Source organism: Sphaeramia orbicularis, chromosome 10 (assembly GCF_902148855.1).
Source record: "Sphaeramia orbicularis chromosome 10, fSphaOr1.1, whole genome shotgun sequence".
In the NCBI taxonomy this organism is placed as follows: Eukaryota; Metazoa; Chordata; class Actinopteri; order Kurtiformes; family Apogonidae; genus Sphaeramia; species Sphaeramia orbicularis.
Window position 1 is genome coordinate 45,878,718 of NC_043966.1, and position 19,886 is coordinate 45,898,603.

Here is a 19,886-nt window from a genome sequence, read left to right on the forward strand (position 1 = left end):
AAAGAAAGATGAAAGGCTTGTGACTAGTTATTCAAGATATTTAGAAAATGTATATGAACGTTAAATGTCTTCAGGGGTAGTTGAAAGCTCAGCATGTGACATTCTTAATATATATATAGATTATATAGAATGAAAAGCCTCAAAACACATTAAAACTAATCAAATTAGGGGAAAAGTGGTCAAATTCCTTCTCTCAGCAGAGTGTACAGTTAAATGCAGCGGCAGTGCGTCAGTGCGGCAAACATAACACAAGGATTGTCATGGATTTCTTATACCCCTTTTCCACCAGCATGAACCTTGTGCTAGTTTTCCATCTTGTGGACCATCTAAGAGCCTGAGTCATGTCTTTACATCATGCTATAAGTCTGGATACATTCACAGAAGAGCCACTGACAATGTTACAAAGAAACATGCTGAAATTACCCAGTGTTTCAAAGCTCACCAGCTACTATAATTTTCTTAATAACACAGGGGTTTTTTTTTTTTGTTTTTGTTTTTTGAGGGGGGGCATGGAATGTTGTTTTACAAGTTTTTTCTAGCCAAGAGTGTAGTTGTTTAAACTTAAAAACTGCGGTCAATTTATCAGTGTATTTGTTGTATTAACATGCTGTCCCATTAGCCTCCGTATCAGTAGCCAGTGTGCTTTGCGAGTGTTCATGGTACCGCACAAAGAGAAGCGTGAACTCGGCAAATGTTTTTCAAATGTATGGTAGGTAACATGTTTTAGCGCTAGGAGTTTGTTTGACTTGACTCTCTTCCTTTGGCAGTCGCAAAGTTTTAACTTATTTTGCTGGTCACAATAGCCCTGCCCCTGCCAAACCCAAAAAAGTCTAGCTATAGATTTCTGGACACGTTATCTATATAATTCTGTGACACGCACAAAACAGTTATTACGCATGGCTTCATCTGGACCCTTAAACCATAGAACTGGTCTAAGATAATGCACCAGTTCTGAACCAGCCCTGGAACTGCTTTGGTGGAAAAGGGGTGGTCATTAGTGCTGACCAATTAATGGGCACGATGAGCTGAGGCTCAGACTTGGTGCATTTCATTAACACCAGTTTCTTCAATTGAGAGGTAAAATAGAAGAGAATTCATGAAGCAGACAGAAGATACATTAAAATCAGTGTCACCCTCTGTAGTCCCCGTTTTATTCCTGTGCCTTGGAAGCACTGCAAAGCACTTCCTTGTTGGCGATCAAAGGTCAGGAGGATGTGACATCTGAGGTTTTCATAATGACACTGGCGCGCATCTCATGGGTGTTGCTCGCTGAAGGAGAGTTGAGAGAGTTCTGCGTGTAAACCGGCGTCCAGCTGTCAGGGTGGTAGCTGATGAGGGGCGAAGGGTCTCGCGTACTGGTGACCCTGAAGTTGGGTTTTCCTGTGCTGACGAATGTGGCCATGCCGGGAAGAGAACATGTGGGAACCCTGAGAACGGATGTGCTGTAGTCCTGCCTCCAGACTGCACCAATGCCCTGTCAGTCAAAACAATCAGAAAAGAAGACGGAGAGGAACGAGAAGGGCAGGTCAAGTAACTGCAGAAGTGAAAGTGATCATTTCTGACCCTTAAGTCTTGATGACAAACACAGAGCTGACCACAGAGCTGAATCAACACAACTCTCAGTCAGGCAAATATTTGAACACAACACGCTTCACAGGCTGCTGTGCCGAAATGTGTTCACATGACTGTTTCCAAAACGTGTCAAATGCTGCACAGTTACCTTTCAATATATTAGTCACAGCTACATTTGCCAGTTGACGCAGTGTTGCTACATTACAAAATGAAATAACTCAGTACTCCTACCTCTTAATGCTAGGAAGTGTGTAATATCTGTGTACAATGTACTACAAACTCCAAACTGTTAATGTTTGACAGATGCAATTCCTGACAAGGCCCTCCCCTTTCTCAGTGTCTCACAACATTACAGGAAGGAAAACACACTCATACAAAAGAAATACACACCCTCTTTCTGCAGTAAAGTTCAAACAGGTAAAAACCTGTTTATTTGGTGATCAGAGCAGTTAACACTTCATTCATTTTCTCTGCACTGTGCACATTTAGATAAATAGCAGAAATAGACTCACTTCTTTGGTGTCTTCTGTGTCACTGTCTGTGTCGCTGTCTGTATAAATACACACATTTCATCAACAGTTAAAAAAGTAATTGACAGATTAGACAGTAGACATATTCAATTCCATTTTTACACCAACACCCATACTAAAATATTCTGTTTCTGCAGAGTAAAAATAACATACAGTAAAGGAATAAAAGATGCAAAGATTACATTACAACAAGTGTACAGAAGAAGACAGGAATGATTAACTGTACAAACTGATAGAGCAAGCTCTGCCTGAGTGACTGGTTGCGAAGATAAACAGGTTTGTGGGTGATAATAACAGTAAGGACTTAAATAAATCAGGAAGTAGCACAGGGACATAAACAATACACTTGTGGCATACTAATATGAGGGTATGCTCATTTTCCTGTACAGCTGTCCTTTTGTATACCATCTGATATTCAACTGTGTGAGAAATGACACATTTAATGAGGCTAACTGAAAGACTTCAGTCATGATAATGTTGGCAGTTTCAGAGTTTTTGTTGGGGACTTGAATGTATGAGCTGGTCCGACAACAGTGTTTGCCTCTTTGGATAAGATCTGGTACAGACGATGGAGACACTTGAGGTGGATTGTGTAACATTATGTAACTGTTCATAGAGTCACCATGAGTACATTAACATACACACGCACATATATATTGATATGATTTAATATATTCATAAAACTGAAACGCCGAAATCTGATTATTTACGCCCCAGCGACTACATGTTACTGACTTGACTTCTTCCTTGGAGTCTCTGTGCTTTATCTCCTCATAGGTTTTCCCTGGATCATCTCTGGACCTGCTGCTGTGGTCCTGCCCCTCTCCTGCCTTCATCGTCCTCACGCTCTTATCCATATAGTTAAGATAGTGTTAGTTATATAGCTCCATAGATGGTAGAGGTTTCTATTATTTGTACTAACTGTTGTAGTAGTAGCATGTCCACTGTTAATACCTGTACTTGTAGAAGTAATATTAACAGTTATGGACATTTGTTCTGGTTATTAGTAATTATACTAGCACCAGCTGATCTACTTTTTGACAGTTCAAGTTGTGTTTGCTGTGCATCAATAGCATACATGTGTCTCCCCCTACTTCTCCCCCATCTCCCCCTCTGCCCCAGTCTCTCTCTCTTTTTCTCCTCCTTTACCCTCTCGCTTTAACCCCAACTGGTCAAGTCAGACATGCATCCTCCAGGAGCCAGGGTCTGCTCCAGGTTTCTGCTGTTAAAAGGACATTTTTCCTCACCACTATCACCAGCCACATGTGTTTGCTCCTGGAAAAGTCTGTTAGGTTCTGTAAATTGGCTTGAGAGTCTGGTTTCGACCGACTCTATATGTGAAGTGTCACAAGATAACTTTTGTTTTGATTTGGTGCTATATAAATAAAATTTGATTGATTAATTGATTGATTGATTGATGCAGTCAGTCACATTCACCTCTGTATCAGTGACAATCTCATCTAAACGTGTGTAAGTGTGATGTGTGATTTCTCACCACAGCCTGAAGACACAGGAGAGATCTGAAGTGGGTACGAGTGGGAGGAGCTGACCGTCTGCTCTTCGTTCTCTGTGGTCACTTCGACTGTCTGACAGACGAATGGCAGCTGCTCACTCGTGATCATGTTATCGTCTACTGAACTGTGAATGACTTCACATAAGCAGACAGGACAGGTTATGATCTGCTCAGAAATCAATTTGCTAATTTACAATGTTTAATAAGCCAGAGACTTTCCAGTACTTTTTGTAGTTACTCTTTTAATACTGATATAATCCTGCGTTTGAAAAAGGCCTACAGAGGAACATGCAGACCAAAGTCCTCTTTGCATACAGTCTACTGATGAAGTATCAGATATGACAATGTTGTCTCTTATACAACTGAAGGCGTTAAAGCTGAAAATTAGGCACAATGAAATGTTAAATTTCAATCAACTGCATATAAAAAAATATTGTTTTTGTTGAAGTACATATTTATTTTGAATTTAACTACTTAATTTATAATGAAGGCACAAATGTAAAGCACAGAACATATGTAAAAAGGACCACTTAAGTTCCATCTAAAGTCACATTTATTGAGTCTGGATGTCACAGAAGATGCAGTAGTCTGCACACACTTTCACATTAATGATTCAAGAATTTCATATTGATTTTCTGTAGTCTGAGAATCCAACTGGAAGGAAACATTGCCATTTAAGAGAATATATTATTTATTATTAGATGCAAACAGTGTACAGAGTACTGCATCTCTTGTGATGTTCAGGACTTGAATTTATGTCTTGTACTTGTATACTTTGGCTCAGACAAGTCAGGTGCTGCCTTTTAATCAGTCTGACATTACCCACTGTCACAAAGATCTTTAAATGCAGCACAGTATGTTTAGGGTTCGTGTGTACCTTTAATAATTTGTTTATAATTAGAGGTCAACTGATCGTAGACTTTTAAAAAACAAATAGATTCACATTTAGTACATTTTTTCATTACTATTATTAAATAGTCTTTTGTCAGTATGCATCCTTTGCAAACCTACAGACATTTTTACTGTCTTGCCACAGGAAGCTAAAGCAATAGTTCCCACAGCTCTAGGTTTTATTTAGATTACTGTTATATGTTACAAAGCAAGCTAATCTGTATTATATTGTGAAGACAGATTAAGTACACTTAAAAATATATATATATATTTTAGGATACCGGCCCTCAAGGACCAGGACTGCCAACCCCTGGGCTAGTGCGTCTGTGCCACCATCCACTTGTTTCAGAAGAAACCCAAGTAAACACAAATGCAAGTAAACGCAAGTGACCCCACAGGGCCCTGATAAAAGAGACAACAGTGTTTTACCTGAATCACTGTCCACTGTAACTTCTACTACTTCCTGCTTGATCCAGTGAGGATCCAGTTTGGTGTAATCAATAGGCCCGTCTTCAGAGGGAGTCCTGTCTGAGGACATCTGTTAGGAACAAATTAGAGCAACAGCTTAGTACAGTGTCTTACTCCCGGATTATTATTCCAAGCAGTTATTCATTTTGTAGAAATCCGGTTATTCACTGTATCACTGTAGTTCCCTGCCAAGTTTCACTAATTACCGCGGTCTTTCTCTGTAACACTGAGTCATATGTCACCAAACTCAACCCCTTAATTATGACTGAAAGATAATGGAACATCTATTATTTTTTCTGTATTTAAAAAAAAAAAAAAGTTACTTGATCAGTTTGTGATTTCAGTTTGGACTGAGTCTGAGCTCCAAATACATTTCACTGCTTTGTGGAAAAAAACCACTTGAGCTTCACTTCTTCATTCACACATAATGCAGAGTGTGGTTGAGTTGACGAGAATATTTGGAAAGATTACTTCGAACATTCTGGACTGTACACTGTTGTTCCAAATACAACAATTTCACAATATGTATTTTCACTTAACCAGTCAAAATAATTAGGCTAATAGGAAGATTTGTTTCTTTGAGCTATTTTCTAAATACTGTAGCCATATACATCCAGAAATATGCAAAAATATACAGGTTACAGCCATAACAAAAAAAAATAATAACAGTGCCTAAGCCTTCTACAAACTAAGGAAAAGGAAAGAAAATAAGTCTTCTGGTACCTAACAAACAGACCTCAAGTATCACATTAGTAAAATAAAACATGTACCTCTTTGCTTCGTCTCCCCTCCTTCTTCTTCCCTATAACACAAACACACGGCATTCAGAACATGAAAAGGTACTCAAACTCAGTTCTATACATGTCAGGTAGAAAGTGGCTGTGTTCACCTTTCTTCACCCTCTCTGAGGATGAGAGCATCTTGTAGACTCTGAAGGCATTTGTTCCTTTTTTGATGCTCTTATCCTTCACCTCCTCGATGTCTGGTAGGCTGTTCATGGCACAACGGAAATTAGCCTTCCACGTCTTCGGATCTGGACGGTCGATGCCTGGCTGGTATTTACCTACCCACACAAACAGAAAAACGTTGAAGTCTAACATATAGTCATTTATTCAAAGAGAAGGGTGGCACAATACAACGTGCATTGCTGCCACCTGCTTTTTGTTTGTATACTGTTATAGAGGTACATCTGGACAGAAAAAGTCAACAACTTCATCATTTTGATTTATTTTCTTACCAATGGTACATCAATTACAAGAAAGAGAACTGAAAGGGTTTTTTTTTTTATTTATGAAAATGGAGACCTTTCAAAAGTAGAACTACTGACTAAACCTGCAGCAGTGTCTACTATAACGTACACCTTTCATTTTTTCCCATTTTATTCATTCTTAAACGGGAGATTTTTTTTTAATACATACTTTAACTAAAATGGTTTCAAGTTAAAATAAAGTATGTGTTTAATCATTAAAACATTTCTATTTGTATTTCTTTAAGTGTCATATAATTGAAGGGGTTACACTGCAGACATGCACATGTTCAAGTCTGGTCTCATGTCAGAGATTGCACAAACTTCACTTCCTGTGTCCACTGTGACTCACTACAGAACAACCACAAATTATATTTCATCTCATTACTTGGTGAAACAATGGCAGGAAATGGCAAACAAAGAGAAAATAAATGCCCAGTCAAACCAAAATAGTGAAAATCCTCATTTAATCCAAAAAGTTTTTTCAAGTTTGTCCCAAATGTATCTATTAAAATGTAATGCAAATAGGTGAAAATTAACACAGAACTACACCAGGGGAACGACTGACAATGCCATCGGAGTAATATTCAGTGTAACCATCTCACCATTTTTATAACTTTTTCTATGCAGAGGTTTCTGGACAACAGTGATTACATCTGAAGTCGATCGGGTTAAAAAAAAAAAAAAAGGGAAAAATGGAGCAAAATTATATATTCAAATCAATATGGGTGACATTCAGCTTTTTTGTAAGACTAGAGTTTGTGTCTGGGTGAAGCCTCTGGCAGGGGTTTAAGAATTTTGAGTCATTTTCTAGGGTAGTGTTTCCCAACCTTTTTGAGCCATGGCTAGGGCTGGGCAACATGGCCAATTTCCTTAATCGATTTGATTTCAATTCATAAGGTTCTGAATCGATTAATTGCGATTCCATTCGATTCGATCCAATATCAATTCAATTCAGTATTAACTGATTAATTCAGATACATTTAGTGATACCAAAGTAAATTTTTTTGAGGGGGGGGGGGTAGTGGTCCGTGACTGTAGGTCGGAGCGGGGGATAGCAGACTGTGATTGTCGCTTTACTGTTCCTCTAACTCCACAGTAACTAATAGTATCACTTATGGTTGAGTGTGGATCCAAGTTAATATTACTAGAACAACTGGCTCCCACGACCCGCCTCGGAGAACCTCCGCCGACCAGAAGGTATGGGCAGCCAGTTCCTCTGCACTGCGGTTTCGAGTCTGAGGCTGAGAGGACCTCCTGCGGAGCGGTTTTCCCCACCCTTCCTCTGTGCCACTCCTGCGCCAGAACTGTCTTGAGCGAGATCGAGACGCCCCACCTCAATCCCAGAGATCAAGACGGAGCCAGCTGCGCCTCCGCGTCGGTGGTACCCGGGTCAGGTACTCACTGTCCTGCTCTGAAAAATCGATCTTGTCGATCAAATCAATTTTTTTACCCAGCCCTAGCCATGGCACATATTTTCATTAGAAAAATCACAAGGCACATCACCAAACAAAAATGTCACAAAAAGTATACTTATTGAAATATAATGCAGATCTAGTCTCAATTACTCCATGTGAAACCTAGGCCTGTTCAGTTGAACACAAACCTGATATTCTTGCAGGAATTGAAGATCCTCGTGTGTGTCTCTCTTCAATTCCTACAAAAATAAGCCCACCTCGTATATATAGGTTGTGGAGAAAGGGAACAGAACTGAAATAGCTTTTTTTTTTTTTTTTTGCCAGAATGGGGAACTCCTTGGCAGCAGTTACCAGACACTGTCCCTGGGGGGGGGGGGGGTGAGAGTGTGTCAGTGACCCCTCAGACAGACCCCCGGCTTATGGATTGAGGTCCATCGTATAAAGGCATATCATCCCCCACCACAACCCGATCCGCGGGTCCCACGGGTAACCTACTGATCTGCACATCACTAGTGAGGGGGGCTTTATCAACAGGGGCTGGTTCATTTTCACTTTGCAAAGGGAAACAGGAGACTGTTGTTGTAGAGTGGATCACTGGTGCGTGCACTCGTACATATTTAAATCACTTGCTTAGAGTATCAATCAGGTGAAAATGGATAATCTTCCACATCACACCTGATGATTTCTCATGACACACTTACGTGCTGCAGCATAGTGATTGGGAAACACTGTTCTAGGGGATGCTGTTGAGCCAAAACTTGTGTAATAATTATTGTGTAATACTGTGATATTTTCTGAGATGGTCATTGTGAAACTCTCATACCCTTTCAGCCCCACCACTGAGTGTCTCACCTGTATGAATAGCCCATCTCATGAACAGCGGAGCATCTTTCTCCAGGTCCCATCCATGACGTGCAGCATGCATCCACGGGATCTGGAAGATTCTCTTCTCCTACAGACATGTATAGTTAATAGAGTACTGCTACAACAGCCTAATAAGACAGGTGTGTTTTTTGACTAAGACCTTGTCAGATATTTCTTTACTCTGTGTCTGCTTACTTTGTTAACCCATTTGAGTCCTGGTATCTGACAGGACTCGATCTGTTCTTCTAACCATGGCCTCATCCTCATTCTCTCTACTGGCATTGCGATCTGTAAGACATTTTAAAAAAGCAGCGTCTGCATTAGAGTTGCTGTGTACAGATTAGATTGTAATACAAAAATGAGCATGTGCTGTTACTTTCAGAAGTCTATGAGCCACAGCACTGTTCGATATATCTTTATAGCTTTGTCAAAAAGGTGTGTGCATGTGCAATAGTCAATTGGACACAGAATATCCACGAGGAAAATTAACTCAAACATGACATATCCAACTTTGTGTTGGATTACTGTGATTTTCCAAGTTATTTTTCAGTCTGACATAAAATATTTAACAGTTTAAGGGTGCTGATGGCTGACTACTAGTGCATGAATGCACCAGAAACCAAAACTCGCAAGTATTTCTGTCACTTCATTAGACTATAGAACTGAATAAACCCTGCAAAAAAAAAATATGAACAAAAAACAGGAAAAATAACCTGAACAGGAATATTCACCTGCTTTTGTGTTTGTGCGTGTAAACTGACTGATTAGCATTAGAGTTAAAGAAATTAGTCTGTATGAAAAAGCAGCAGCCTCAAATCCCTATGGCAGAAAAAGAATATACTCTATCATTGTTTTAATATATTGTGGGGCCTTAGAATTACGTAGTATGATAGTAGAAAATAAAATCTAATGGAATCTGCTAGGCAGCATCACAGAGAGTCCTTCATATTAAGTTACATTTTAAACAAATAATGGAGTTTGGCAAGAAATAAAGAACAAACTGTTAAATCAATCAAGTTTGTGGTTGTAAAGATAAAATCCAGCTGTAAAGAGCAGATGTCATAAAAAAAAAAAAAACATTGTTCAGACATAAAACTGACTGATCATGTCTGTAACAGCAGCCACACAGGCTGCTCTGGCTGACCTTTGACTGACGAAGAACAGTTTACAATAAAATACACAATCAACCGCTCTAGAAAGATCTGCATTTTGAGGGGTTTGTGTGTTCTGTATCCTCATTTTATTTATTGATGTTGTAATTGAAAAGCTCTGAAGCAAAAGCCTCTTTAGACCTCTGGAATGTTCACTTTATATTTACCTTTTTGCACCCGAGTCACCAGAGATTATAAAATAGTTTAGGCAGGCAACAATTGAGAAATAATGGGTATTTCAGAACTAAATCAAATACAACAAAAAAGGACAATTGGAGAGACCAAATATTTGGTTAAAACTTAGAGCTTTTATGTAGAAGTGGAAGGAAAGTTTTCAATGTTGATGCAAACGGGTCCTTTAATAGATATATTGAAAGATATACTTTATTGATCCCAAACTGGGAAATTGTAGATGTGTCTCCACTTTTGCCTTTTTCTAGCAGAAAAGCTCTAAGCTGTTGCAAGCTATAAACCCATTATTAAAACATACCGCTTCTCTGAAATTAAGAACATTTTTCAGTTTCTGGTAACTTAGTCTTCCCTCTACAACTTTTGGAAACAATTTAAGAATTTGTTTTTTCTTTGTGCATGAATAAAAAGAAAAGTAATGGACACTGTTGGCCACAAAGTTGGAATAAAATATTTCTTCCTATTCTCATGAAATAATTGTGACAATGTGATTATTCCAAATTTATGGACAACAGTGTACATCTCAGAAAAAAGTGTGTTGACTTTTGCTGGTTGCTGACAAACCCTGTATGAAGAACAGCAATATTACAACAGACTGAGTTACTACACACTCTGAAGTACTATGTGGACAATACTGTACTGACAGAAACAGTAGCTATGCTTCTATGGGAGGCAGCAGAAGTACACACTTAATTTACACAGGCAGCAGAGATACTCTAGTAAAAGTATATGTGCTGATTCTACTTCTTTAGAACAGCAAAAGAGAAGAATTACAGGCTCTGACATGTATGTGGAATATATAAGCAAAAATGAGGACATACGAAGTAAATTTGGACCAGGTTCTTTTGAACTAAATCAACTGAACTTATCATGTTGTATAGATGCACTGTTTCCCATAAAGATGGGGGAATAAAAAAAAACATTTTCACTGGGACTCAAAGTGGGGGTCAAAGGTGATTACTGATGTGCAGAAATAGGAATAAAAAAAGAGGGATTAAAAAAATGATTCCAACTTTTTACGCAACAGTGTATAAATGTGGAGACTAACTGTTAAACCATGACAAACCTGACAAAAAATGAACAAAAGCAACAGCAACAAATCATGTCTTTGTGTGACATTGTTATGTGGATTAAAGTTGAAATCACTCTTGATGTTGGGGAGGTGTGCGTATGAACAAAATTGGATAATTCTCCTCAAACATAACTAAAGTAACAAGCCTGTTTAGTGAATGTATGGAGAACGAATATATTAGAGCCAGAATGTAGGAAATACGTATAAATGTCAGAGAAACACTTTTAGTTCTGTATGCATCAGAGGTTTTCAAAAACTTTCGACCAACAGAGTACATACATAGAAAATATAGGAATAATATGCATAACAACAGAGCCAAAGAGCATGAGAGAGAATGCAAGAAGACAAGTAATGCAGCATGTTTAGTAAAACAAACTTTGTCCTCCCCAGCCCTCCACTTTAAGAGCACATTATGATCCCTGCAGTGGTCAAAGTCCACTGGGCCAGCTTTAACACCATCCTCTGCACAGTGCACCGAATGAAAACCCTGCTTCCTGAAGATAGAATTAAACCCATGGCAGGAATAACAGAGTGGCAACATAGCAAAGCATTAAATACTAAATATCATCTTTTTTATGAACCACAGAGTTGAAACTTCCATGTGCATCCAGCTCACTGTTCAATATAATACCAGGTCCTCTTTTATTTCTATTGTCATCTGCAGTTTACAAAGGTGCAGCATGTACAGGATTGTGTAGACACATGAGGGGAAAGGTTTGAGTCAAATGTGGCAATGATAGGTATTTTTTGTTGCATAAGGAGTATCACTTACTATCACTGACAAGGGGAGGTAAAAGTAGGTGAAGGAACCATGTAAGTGACCATTTAAGCATTATCAGACATTAGCACTGCTTGCCAAAAATATAAAAAGCATGTTTTAACTGAAGTTTACTCCTCGTATGTCTAAACCAGGGGTCTCAAACATGTGGCCCGGGGCCAAATGCAGCCCGCCAAAGGTTCCAATCCGGCCCATGGGATGAATTTACAAAGTGCAATAACTCCAGAGTCCAAGCTGTAGGACTATTTTAGTTCAGGTTCCACATACAGACCAATATGAACTACAGTCAAATAATAACAGCAGAATAACCTACACAATATAATGACTCCATATTTTCTTCTCAGTTTGAAGAGCAAAAAAAAATAAAAAATCTCACACTATGCCTATAAATAATGACAACTTCAAATTTTTGTCTTTGCATTAGTGTAAAAAATAACATTTAAATTATGAAAATACTTACATTTACAAACTATCCTGTAACAATAAAATATGAATAACCTAAACAAATATGAACAATAGGGCAATGTATTGGCAAGAATGTGGCGATACAAGTCACAATACTAGGATCACGATATATCACTATGTATCTTGATACTGTTAAAAAGGCAATTTTTTGTTTGTTTTTGTTTAAAAGATTATTTCCTTAAAGAATTGAATTACACCAGAAATATGCACAAACACTAAACACATTTTTATTTGATCAAAACAGGATCTAATGCTATATCACAAAATGTTCCTGTGTTCAAATTTAAATTATGTTTTACAGACATTACAGTTTAAGATCCTGTTCAAATGTTCATATTCTATTAGTTCATAACTAACATCAGAACATTATTTTTGTGCAATCCCAACAAAGGAACTACCATTATTTAATAAAAGTGTTAAATAATAATACAATATAAACAAAAAACAAAAATGAACCTCCACAATATCAGCATTTGAATTAGTACCGAAAATATCAATACAGTACTTTTTAATATCGATACAGTATTGTGAAATGAAACATCGCGATATATTGCAGAACCGATATTTTCTTACACCCCTGATGAACAACCCGAAATGTCTAAAAGAAAATTAAGCACAATTTTAACAATTTTCTGCCTGTTACTCAGTGTTTAGTGTCTTTGTTGATCTGCTCCATAATGCACATGGAGAAATGATAAGTTGAGGCATAATATTGTTAAAATTGTACTTATTTTACTTAAGAAATTTCAGTTTTTTCAGGTTATTCACATCTTTTTTGTTTGGATAGTGTATAAAAGCAAGTATTTTCATAATTTAATGCTGTTGTTGTTTTTTTTAACACTAAAACAAAGTCAAAATTTGGAGTTGTCATTATCTACAGGGTTATTATGCTATTATTTTACTGCTCCGACCTACTGCAGATCAAATCAGGCTGTGTGTGGCCCCTGAAAGAAAATGAGTTTGAGAGCCCTGGTCTAAACAATAAATGCAAACTAACCTAAGCTTTCAGTCAAAGTATATAAGGTGCCAGATATTAGACCTCACCTTTGTAGACATACTGTCTGAGGCTTTAAACGTCAGAACAGCAGGTTGAATATGGAGTAAAGTTTGGCTTTTTCAGTCAAAAGTTAACTGACGTTCGTTTGTTTACCGCCTGACAAAACGCTGACCTAAAAAACAGCAAAGCCAAAAGTGAAAATAAATGTCACCCCTAGTCAACAAAAGCCAGAGAAAAGACAACAGTACTTTCACTTACAGAACCAGCCAGCCCTGGAGCCGTCATGTCGTCCTGCGGAGAAGTCTGGTCAAGTCAACACTGTTAATATGCGGAAATAAACTGTTACCTGCTCAGTTTGGTTCAGCCTGTAGCTTCACGGTCCCGAGGGCAGAATAAAGACACACCGCTCAACTTGGACAACTCCAACTATTTGTGTTTTTAAGTGGAAAAATGAAAGTGTATTCGTCGTTTTTTTCTGTTTCTGTGTCCAGACCGAAAGCAAAACAAGGGCTGATTCGGGAAGTGGGGGCTCGAGCTGGAAATCCCCCTCCTGCTCGCGTGCTCCTGCTCGGTGTCGAGCTCGAGTGGCGTCGCGGAAGTGTCTGGGCCGCCTGCGCGCGCCCCGCTACGCCGATGGTCGTCAACGTCATGAAGAGGTCTCACTCCGCACTGGTTTTAGTAACACGAAAAAATATACCATATAAAGTTACCCATATGTGATAAACCAACCCCGTAAACCTGAAAATCAAGTTATAAACGCAAGTATTCCCCGCATAAAGATATTATATGGAACAATGACGATATTATAATCAAGAAGAAATACATAAATAATACTGGGTCAATATTTCAAATGATCTCCATGATGTCAATGGGATCATGTTTAGTTATTCTTCTTTTTTTTTCTGTATCAAGCAAAGAAATGAACACTTTAACAAAAGCTAATCCTAAAAATCTTTCTTATGTTTTAGAATAATTTATAATGGTCAGTGGTATTGACATTGTAGATTTTGAATGTTACAAGATGTGCATATGCAACACAGTCAATTTTAAAATGATAAAATAAAATAAAACACAGTCAATTTTAAAATAATAAAATAAAACAAAAATAAAACACAGCCAATTTCAAAATAATAAAATAAAACAAAACAAAAAAAATAACTCCCAAAGGTAAAGTTTTCTGTAACAATAGATACTGAGTGGTAAAAAGCATGTCTATTACCCTTACAAATTCTGCATAACAATAAGAGTCAAGAAATTCATATTACAAAAGGCATACTTAACAAATCTATATATCTTCAAATGAACACAGCTTTTGCAAAGGCTATTCTGAATCTTCAATCCATTTGTTCTTTGCATTTTAATGTTATTTTTTGTTTTTGTTGCTGTATTCATTCATGTCTATAATTAGTTTTTTTTTCTTTTTCAGATTCAGATGTCAGACAATGTACAACTATTCCTGCATTATATTTTACATATAAGGCATTGTTTAAATTGTTTAGTTGACGTTTTCAATAGTGTTAAAAACAAAACAAAACAAAAAACTTGGTCCCACAAAAATCAGTCAGTTTAAATTAAAATGTGGTAAATAATATATTTTTACTGCAGTTCCACTAAGTAGTGGAGAGTGTTAAAATGAAATGAAAATACTCTATTCAAGCCTTTAAAATATAGGCCTATTTATTTTATTACCATGTAAGCATATATATGTACACATACATTAGATTCATCTTATGGGAGACCACATGAAACAAGAATAACAACATAAAAACGCAGTAATAAGTACTAAAATAATGCTGAACGGCTGAAAATTCTAAGTATTCAGTGGTGAAATGTAAAGTAGTAAGTGTAAAGCAGACCTGGGCAAAGTAAGGCCCGTGGGCCACATGCGGCCCGATGGCTGACCCTGACCGGCCCGCATGAGGTCACTGGCAAATTAAAAGTCAATGCAAATATTAATTAGGGTAATAAATGCAACGGCACAGCTTTTATTTAGTAGGATCTGCTAAATTAGCGTGTACATACGCACATACTTTCCATTCTCCGCATTAAGCTTATGGTTATAATAAAGCTTATTGGTTTGTTGGTCAGTTTCAGCCCATTAAGGTGTCAGCTAATGCCAAAAAAAGAAAGAAAGATTGATTAAGAATGCAGAGATTTTAACAAGACATGGACTTCTAAGTATTTCTTCGCTGAAGTCAGAAAAGGAACTGAGATATGCAAACAAAGCTGCATTTATTGTTTTTCATGTAAAATTAACATGGAGCTGGTTTTACACATTTTTGAAAATGTTTTTGTAAATATTCATTAGATAGTTATATTCTGTGCTCCACATTTTCATTGTACCATTGTACTGTTTCATTTACTGTTTTTATAGAGATATATATTGAGCAGAGCTGCAAGTGAAGTGATCCGGCCCTTAATAACTGTCAAAGTTTCTCATGTGGCCCCACAGGAAAATTAATTGCCCACCCCTGGTGTAAAGTAAATGGAGGCGGGAAAATGTCATATTGAAATACTATGGTAAATATTGTTCGGTTCAGTTTTATTTGTGGATATACCTTCAACTCATTACAAAGTCAAGGCAAGAATCAGGCTAGTATGTGTAAATAGGTTGTTTATGTGTTCATTTGAATTATTTAACAATTATTAGTGCTCTTTAAAAAAAAAAAAAAATCCGAACATTTTTTGGAATATTTATTCATTTGTTTTCTTTCTTTCTTTCTAAATGCTTTTTCTCCTTATTTTAATCATGGTGCAAAATTCAAAGCCACTTCTGTTCGCTTTCCTTTGTGCGTTTAGTTTAAAGCCATAGACGATCTTTGAGCTGGATTTCATTTTCACTTCCTCTGTGTCCTTCCCTCCTCCTCTTCCCCTCTCCTCCTCCTCCTCCTGTTTCTGCACGACCGACGCTGGAAACGAAACTAGAAACTTCAAGCTGACGGTTCCTGCAGTTATTTACAGCGAGATGTTTTCAAACCATCTGCCTGCGGTGAAATGAGATTGTTGCGGTCTGAAACTAGCCAGAGTGCATTTCACATTATAAACTGATAGTTTGAATAGACAAATGTTTTTCTTAGAACATCACAGCTGCAGACTGGTGGTTTCAGGTGAAGATTTGTACATGATCTGAGAAATGCATTATAATCTGCTTGTAATATATGACCACATGCATGAACTTACATTTAACTTAGGTTCACTTTTCATTCTGAGTCATTATCTCTTTTCTACCTGAGAATTAAGTTCATACTGTATGTAAATATCTGTAAACTTTATACTTACATTTTTTATAATTGTAAGAACACTTATCTCTACCCACCTTTTCTTTTTAACTAGTGTGATACATATTGCTGCTGTAAACTGTTAAATTTCCCCATGGTGGGATCAATAAAGTCTTACGTTATGTCTTTCTTATGCTATAGTTTGTCAGTTGGTTTACCCTTAAATCTCATTCTGTATTTAATTCTTATGCCTTTTCATGAGAAGAGAAAGTAGCTCCTGAAATGCAGAACCTGAAAGTAGGATGTAAGAGAAGCACCTCAAGTTTTTGTACCTGCAAACGATGGTAACTCTGACAACATGCAGTGTTGAAGAGTCATCCGAGGTCAGGTCAGTCCACCTCCTAGACCTCCAGATCTGCATAAAACTGGGGCTATCTCCTTCTGACACACACAGCTGCGAGACTGATAGACTAATACAGAAAATACATGAGTTAACAGGGAGACTGAGTCATCATCAGCATGGACAGTTAGACACACTGCTCTATATCAGACATGTACTGGAGCACATTTGTTGAAAGATATTTTATTATCTCACTGTAACACGTGTTTATTTGGATATACACGCACAAGACTATAATAACCTTCATCACACAGATTTTTTTTTTTATTGATTTATTTCGAATATGGAAATGATACGAGCTTCCTGACTGCCACCAGCTGACTTCTTTGTACCACATAATACAGAAATGAAAATTCAAGGAAGCATAAAATAATGATACACGCGAAAAACAGAAAAAAAAAGTCATATTCGAGAAGGAGTGAGAGGAAGCATAGTTTATTAGCTCTCACCCCTTTGTCTAAACCGACAGTATGTACATATATACATACATACATATACAAATACATACATATATACACCCATATATGTACACATTTATACACACACATATATAAACACACACACACATATACATACACATACACATACATACATATACACATCCAAATATACCATCATATACATTTATATATGTATTTGACGTATGTATGTATGTATGGATGGATGGATGGATGGATGGATGGATGGATGGATGGATGGATGGATGGATAGATAGATAGATAGATAGATAGATAGATAGATAGATAGATAGATAGATAGATAGATAGATAGATAGATAGATAGATAGATAGATAGATAGATAGATAGATAGATAGATAGATAGATAGATAGATGTGATACAGGTTAAAGAAAGTGTTTTTCTGTATGTGCAAACAAATACACACTTTATGAATTTAAAAGTTACAAAAATGGTCTAATCTGTGCCCCCAGAGTTATGTGTGGTCAGAACTGTAGTTCATGGAAGAGAGTGTCTTTTCAGAAGAAGCTTTCAGGGCAGGGGTCAGCAACCTTTACAACCTAAAGAGACATTTTTGTTTTGAAAAAAAAGAAAGAAATCTGACAGGAGCCATGAAAGAACATTTAAACCCATCTACATTTTGCCATGAGGTGGCTGCTCTGCTGTAGCCTATTTGTGATTAGTTTGCTATCTAATGTTGTATTTTCATTACAATATTGCAATGTCTGATGCATTTATGAAATTATACAGCAATAAGAAATAAAACATTTAAGATTTGTACCATTATTTTAAATGATGGACACTATTTCCAAAACATAATTACATTATGTAATGGCGAAAAAGCTCATCTTTCATATGTAGAGGCTTTCGTACAAACTACAAGCAAATGCAAATTGAGAATCTTGTACTGAATTTGGCAAGAAAATAATCCATTTTGGTTTTTATGCTGTCAAAATGATTTTATTCTGCTTAAAGCCTGCGCATTTTTGAAGATGAACAAAGTTAGAATAGATGTAGGCCTATAAGAATGTTAAAAAGTAATGACTCATTCAGTTTATTTCAAAATGTTCCTCATGTTTTTTGACCAGAGGACTCATATAGAGATGCTAAAGATGCTGTGGCCCCAGAGCCACAGGTTGACCGCCCCTGTTTCAGGGTGTTCTTTACTTGCTCTGGCTCCCTCTAGTGGTTGAATGTTTACAGTGACAACTTGCTGCAGGATCTTCACTGTGAGTTAGAATAATTAATTCATGTCAATGATCCAAGGTGTTTCATTGCAAAACTATTGACTGATAGCCAATGCAAATACCACTGTTAGTTTGTTTCTTCATTTTATTTTTGTTATTTGTTTACCCTAAAAAAAAATCTTGATTCTAAATTTTTAACGTTACTGTTTTACAGCCCTTCAGCAGGTGAAGGGAACACAGAATGTAACATAAAAATGAATCGGAAAAAAACAAAAACTATAATATAACACAATAAATACCTGCTACTGCCACTGGTGAAAAGACTTCTGATATGCTAATACTGATGGAGGCCGATATGAGCCAGTATCAGATTGGTGCATCCTTCATTTATATTGGAAGCCCAGATGCACAAAGGGCAAAAATGACTTGAGGACACATAGTTCTAGTCAGTGCTTTCAAATGGAAATGTATCAGATTTGCTGATGATTCAGTCATTGTGTCCCTGCTCACCAATGATGACCCTGATCATGGTCCTGTGGTTGATGAATTTACCGACTGATGTAAAGCGTCCTTTCTGGACATTAATGTGTCCAAGACCAAGGAGATGAGGGTGGACTTTAGGAAGAAACCCACTGTCATCTTTCCTGTTCTGATCAATGGTCAGACAGTTGAAGCAGTTGAACACTATAAATACCTTGGCACTGTCATTGATGACAAACTGCCATTTGCAGCCAATGTGGATGCTGTTTTTAAAAAAGCACATCAATGCACGCAATTTATTGCAAGCTCTGGAGTTTTAATGTTGACAGGACTTTTATGAAGATTTTTTATTCGTGTTTTATTGAGTCAGTTTTAGCCTTTTCTCTTATCTGCTGGTTTGGTTTACTCAACATCAAAAAATAAAAACTGACTCCAGGGTACTGTAAAGGTGTGCAGCAGAATTACAGGAATGACCTTAAATGACCTTACATACTTGCATAAGGGCAGAAGCCAGTCCTGAATGACCTCGCCCACCCTCTATGGTCTGAGTTCATAATAATAAAAAAAAAAAAAAAAAAAAAAAAAAAAAAAAAAAAAAAAAAAAATAATAATAATAATAATAATAATAATAATAATAATGCTTCAGTCTGGTTGCAGATACGCCCTACCAAGTAGCAGGACCAATAGGCACAAAAAGTCTCTTATTCCTGCTGCTATCAGGCTCCTGAACAGTGAATAGTGTGTGATTTGTATTTTTCTGTTGTATCTGCCAGTTGTTGTTGTGTGTGTGTAACTGCTGGCTGTGCAATAATTTGCCCCTAGGGGATAATAAAGTACCTTGAACCTTGAACTTCATCTGTCTCTTTACACCTCTTTCTCTAGTCCAGGGGTGTCAAACTCATTTCAGTTCAGGGGCCATATTCAGCTAAATTTGATCTGAAGTGGGCCGAACCAGAAAAATAATAACATAATTATATATAAATAATGTCA

At 37.1% G+C, this 19,886-nt stretch overlaps 1 protein-coding gene across 1 annotated transcript; it reads right to left on the bottom strand.

Moving 5' to 3' along the window:
- Positions 1–474: 474 nt before the first annotated feature.
- irf2b (interferon regulatory factor 2b) lies at positions 475–13,738 on the bottom strand. The gene is made up of 9 exons (XM_030146005.1): positions 13,413–13,738; positions 8,698–8,790; positions 8,491–8,590; positions 5,864–6,037; positions 5,745–5,776; positions 4,936–5,044; positions 3,598–3,750; positions 2,085–2,122; positions 475–1,474 (listed from the first exon to the last, which is right to left on the bottom strand). The coding sequence occupies exons 1-9, from the start codon at positions 13,437–13,439 to the stop codon at positions 1,205–1,207; spliced, it is 996 nt and encodes a 331-aa protein (XP_030001865.1). The 5' UTR covers positions 13,440–13,738; the 3' UTR covers positions 475–1,204.
- Positions 13,739–19,886: the final 6,148 nt, after the last annotated feature.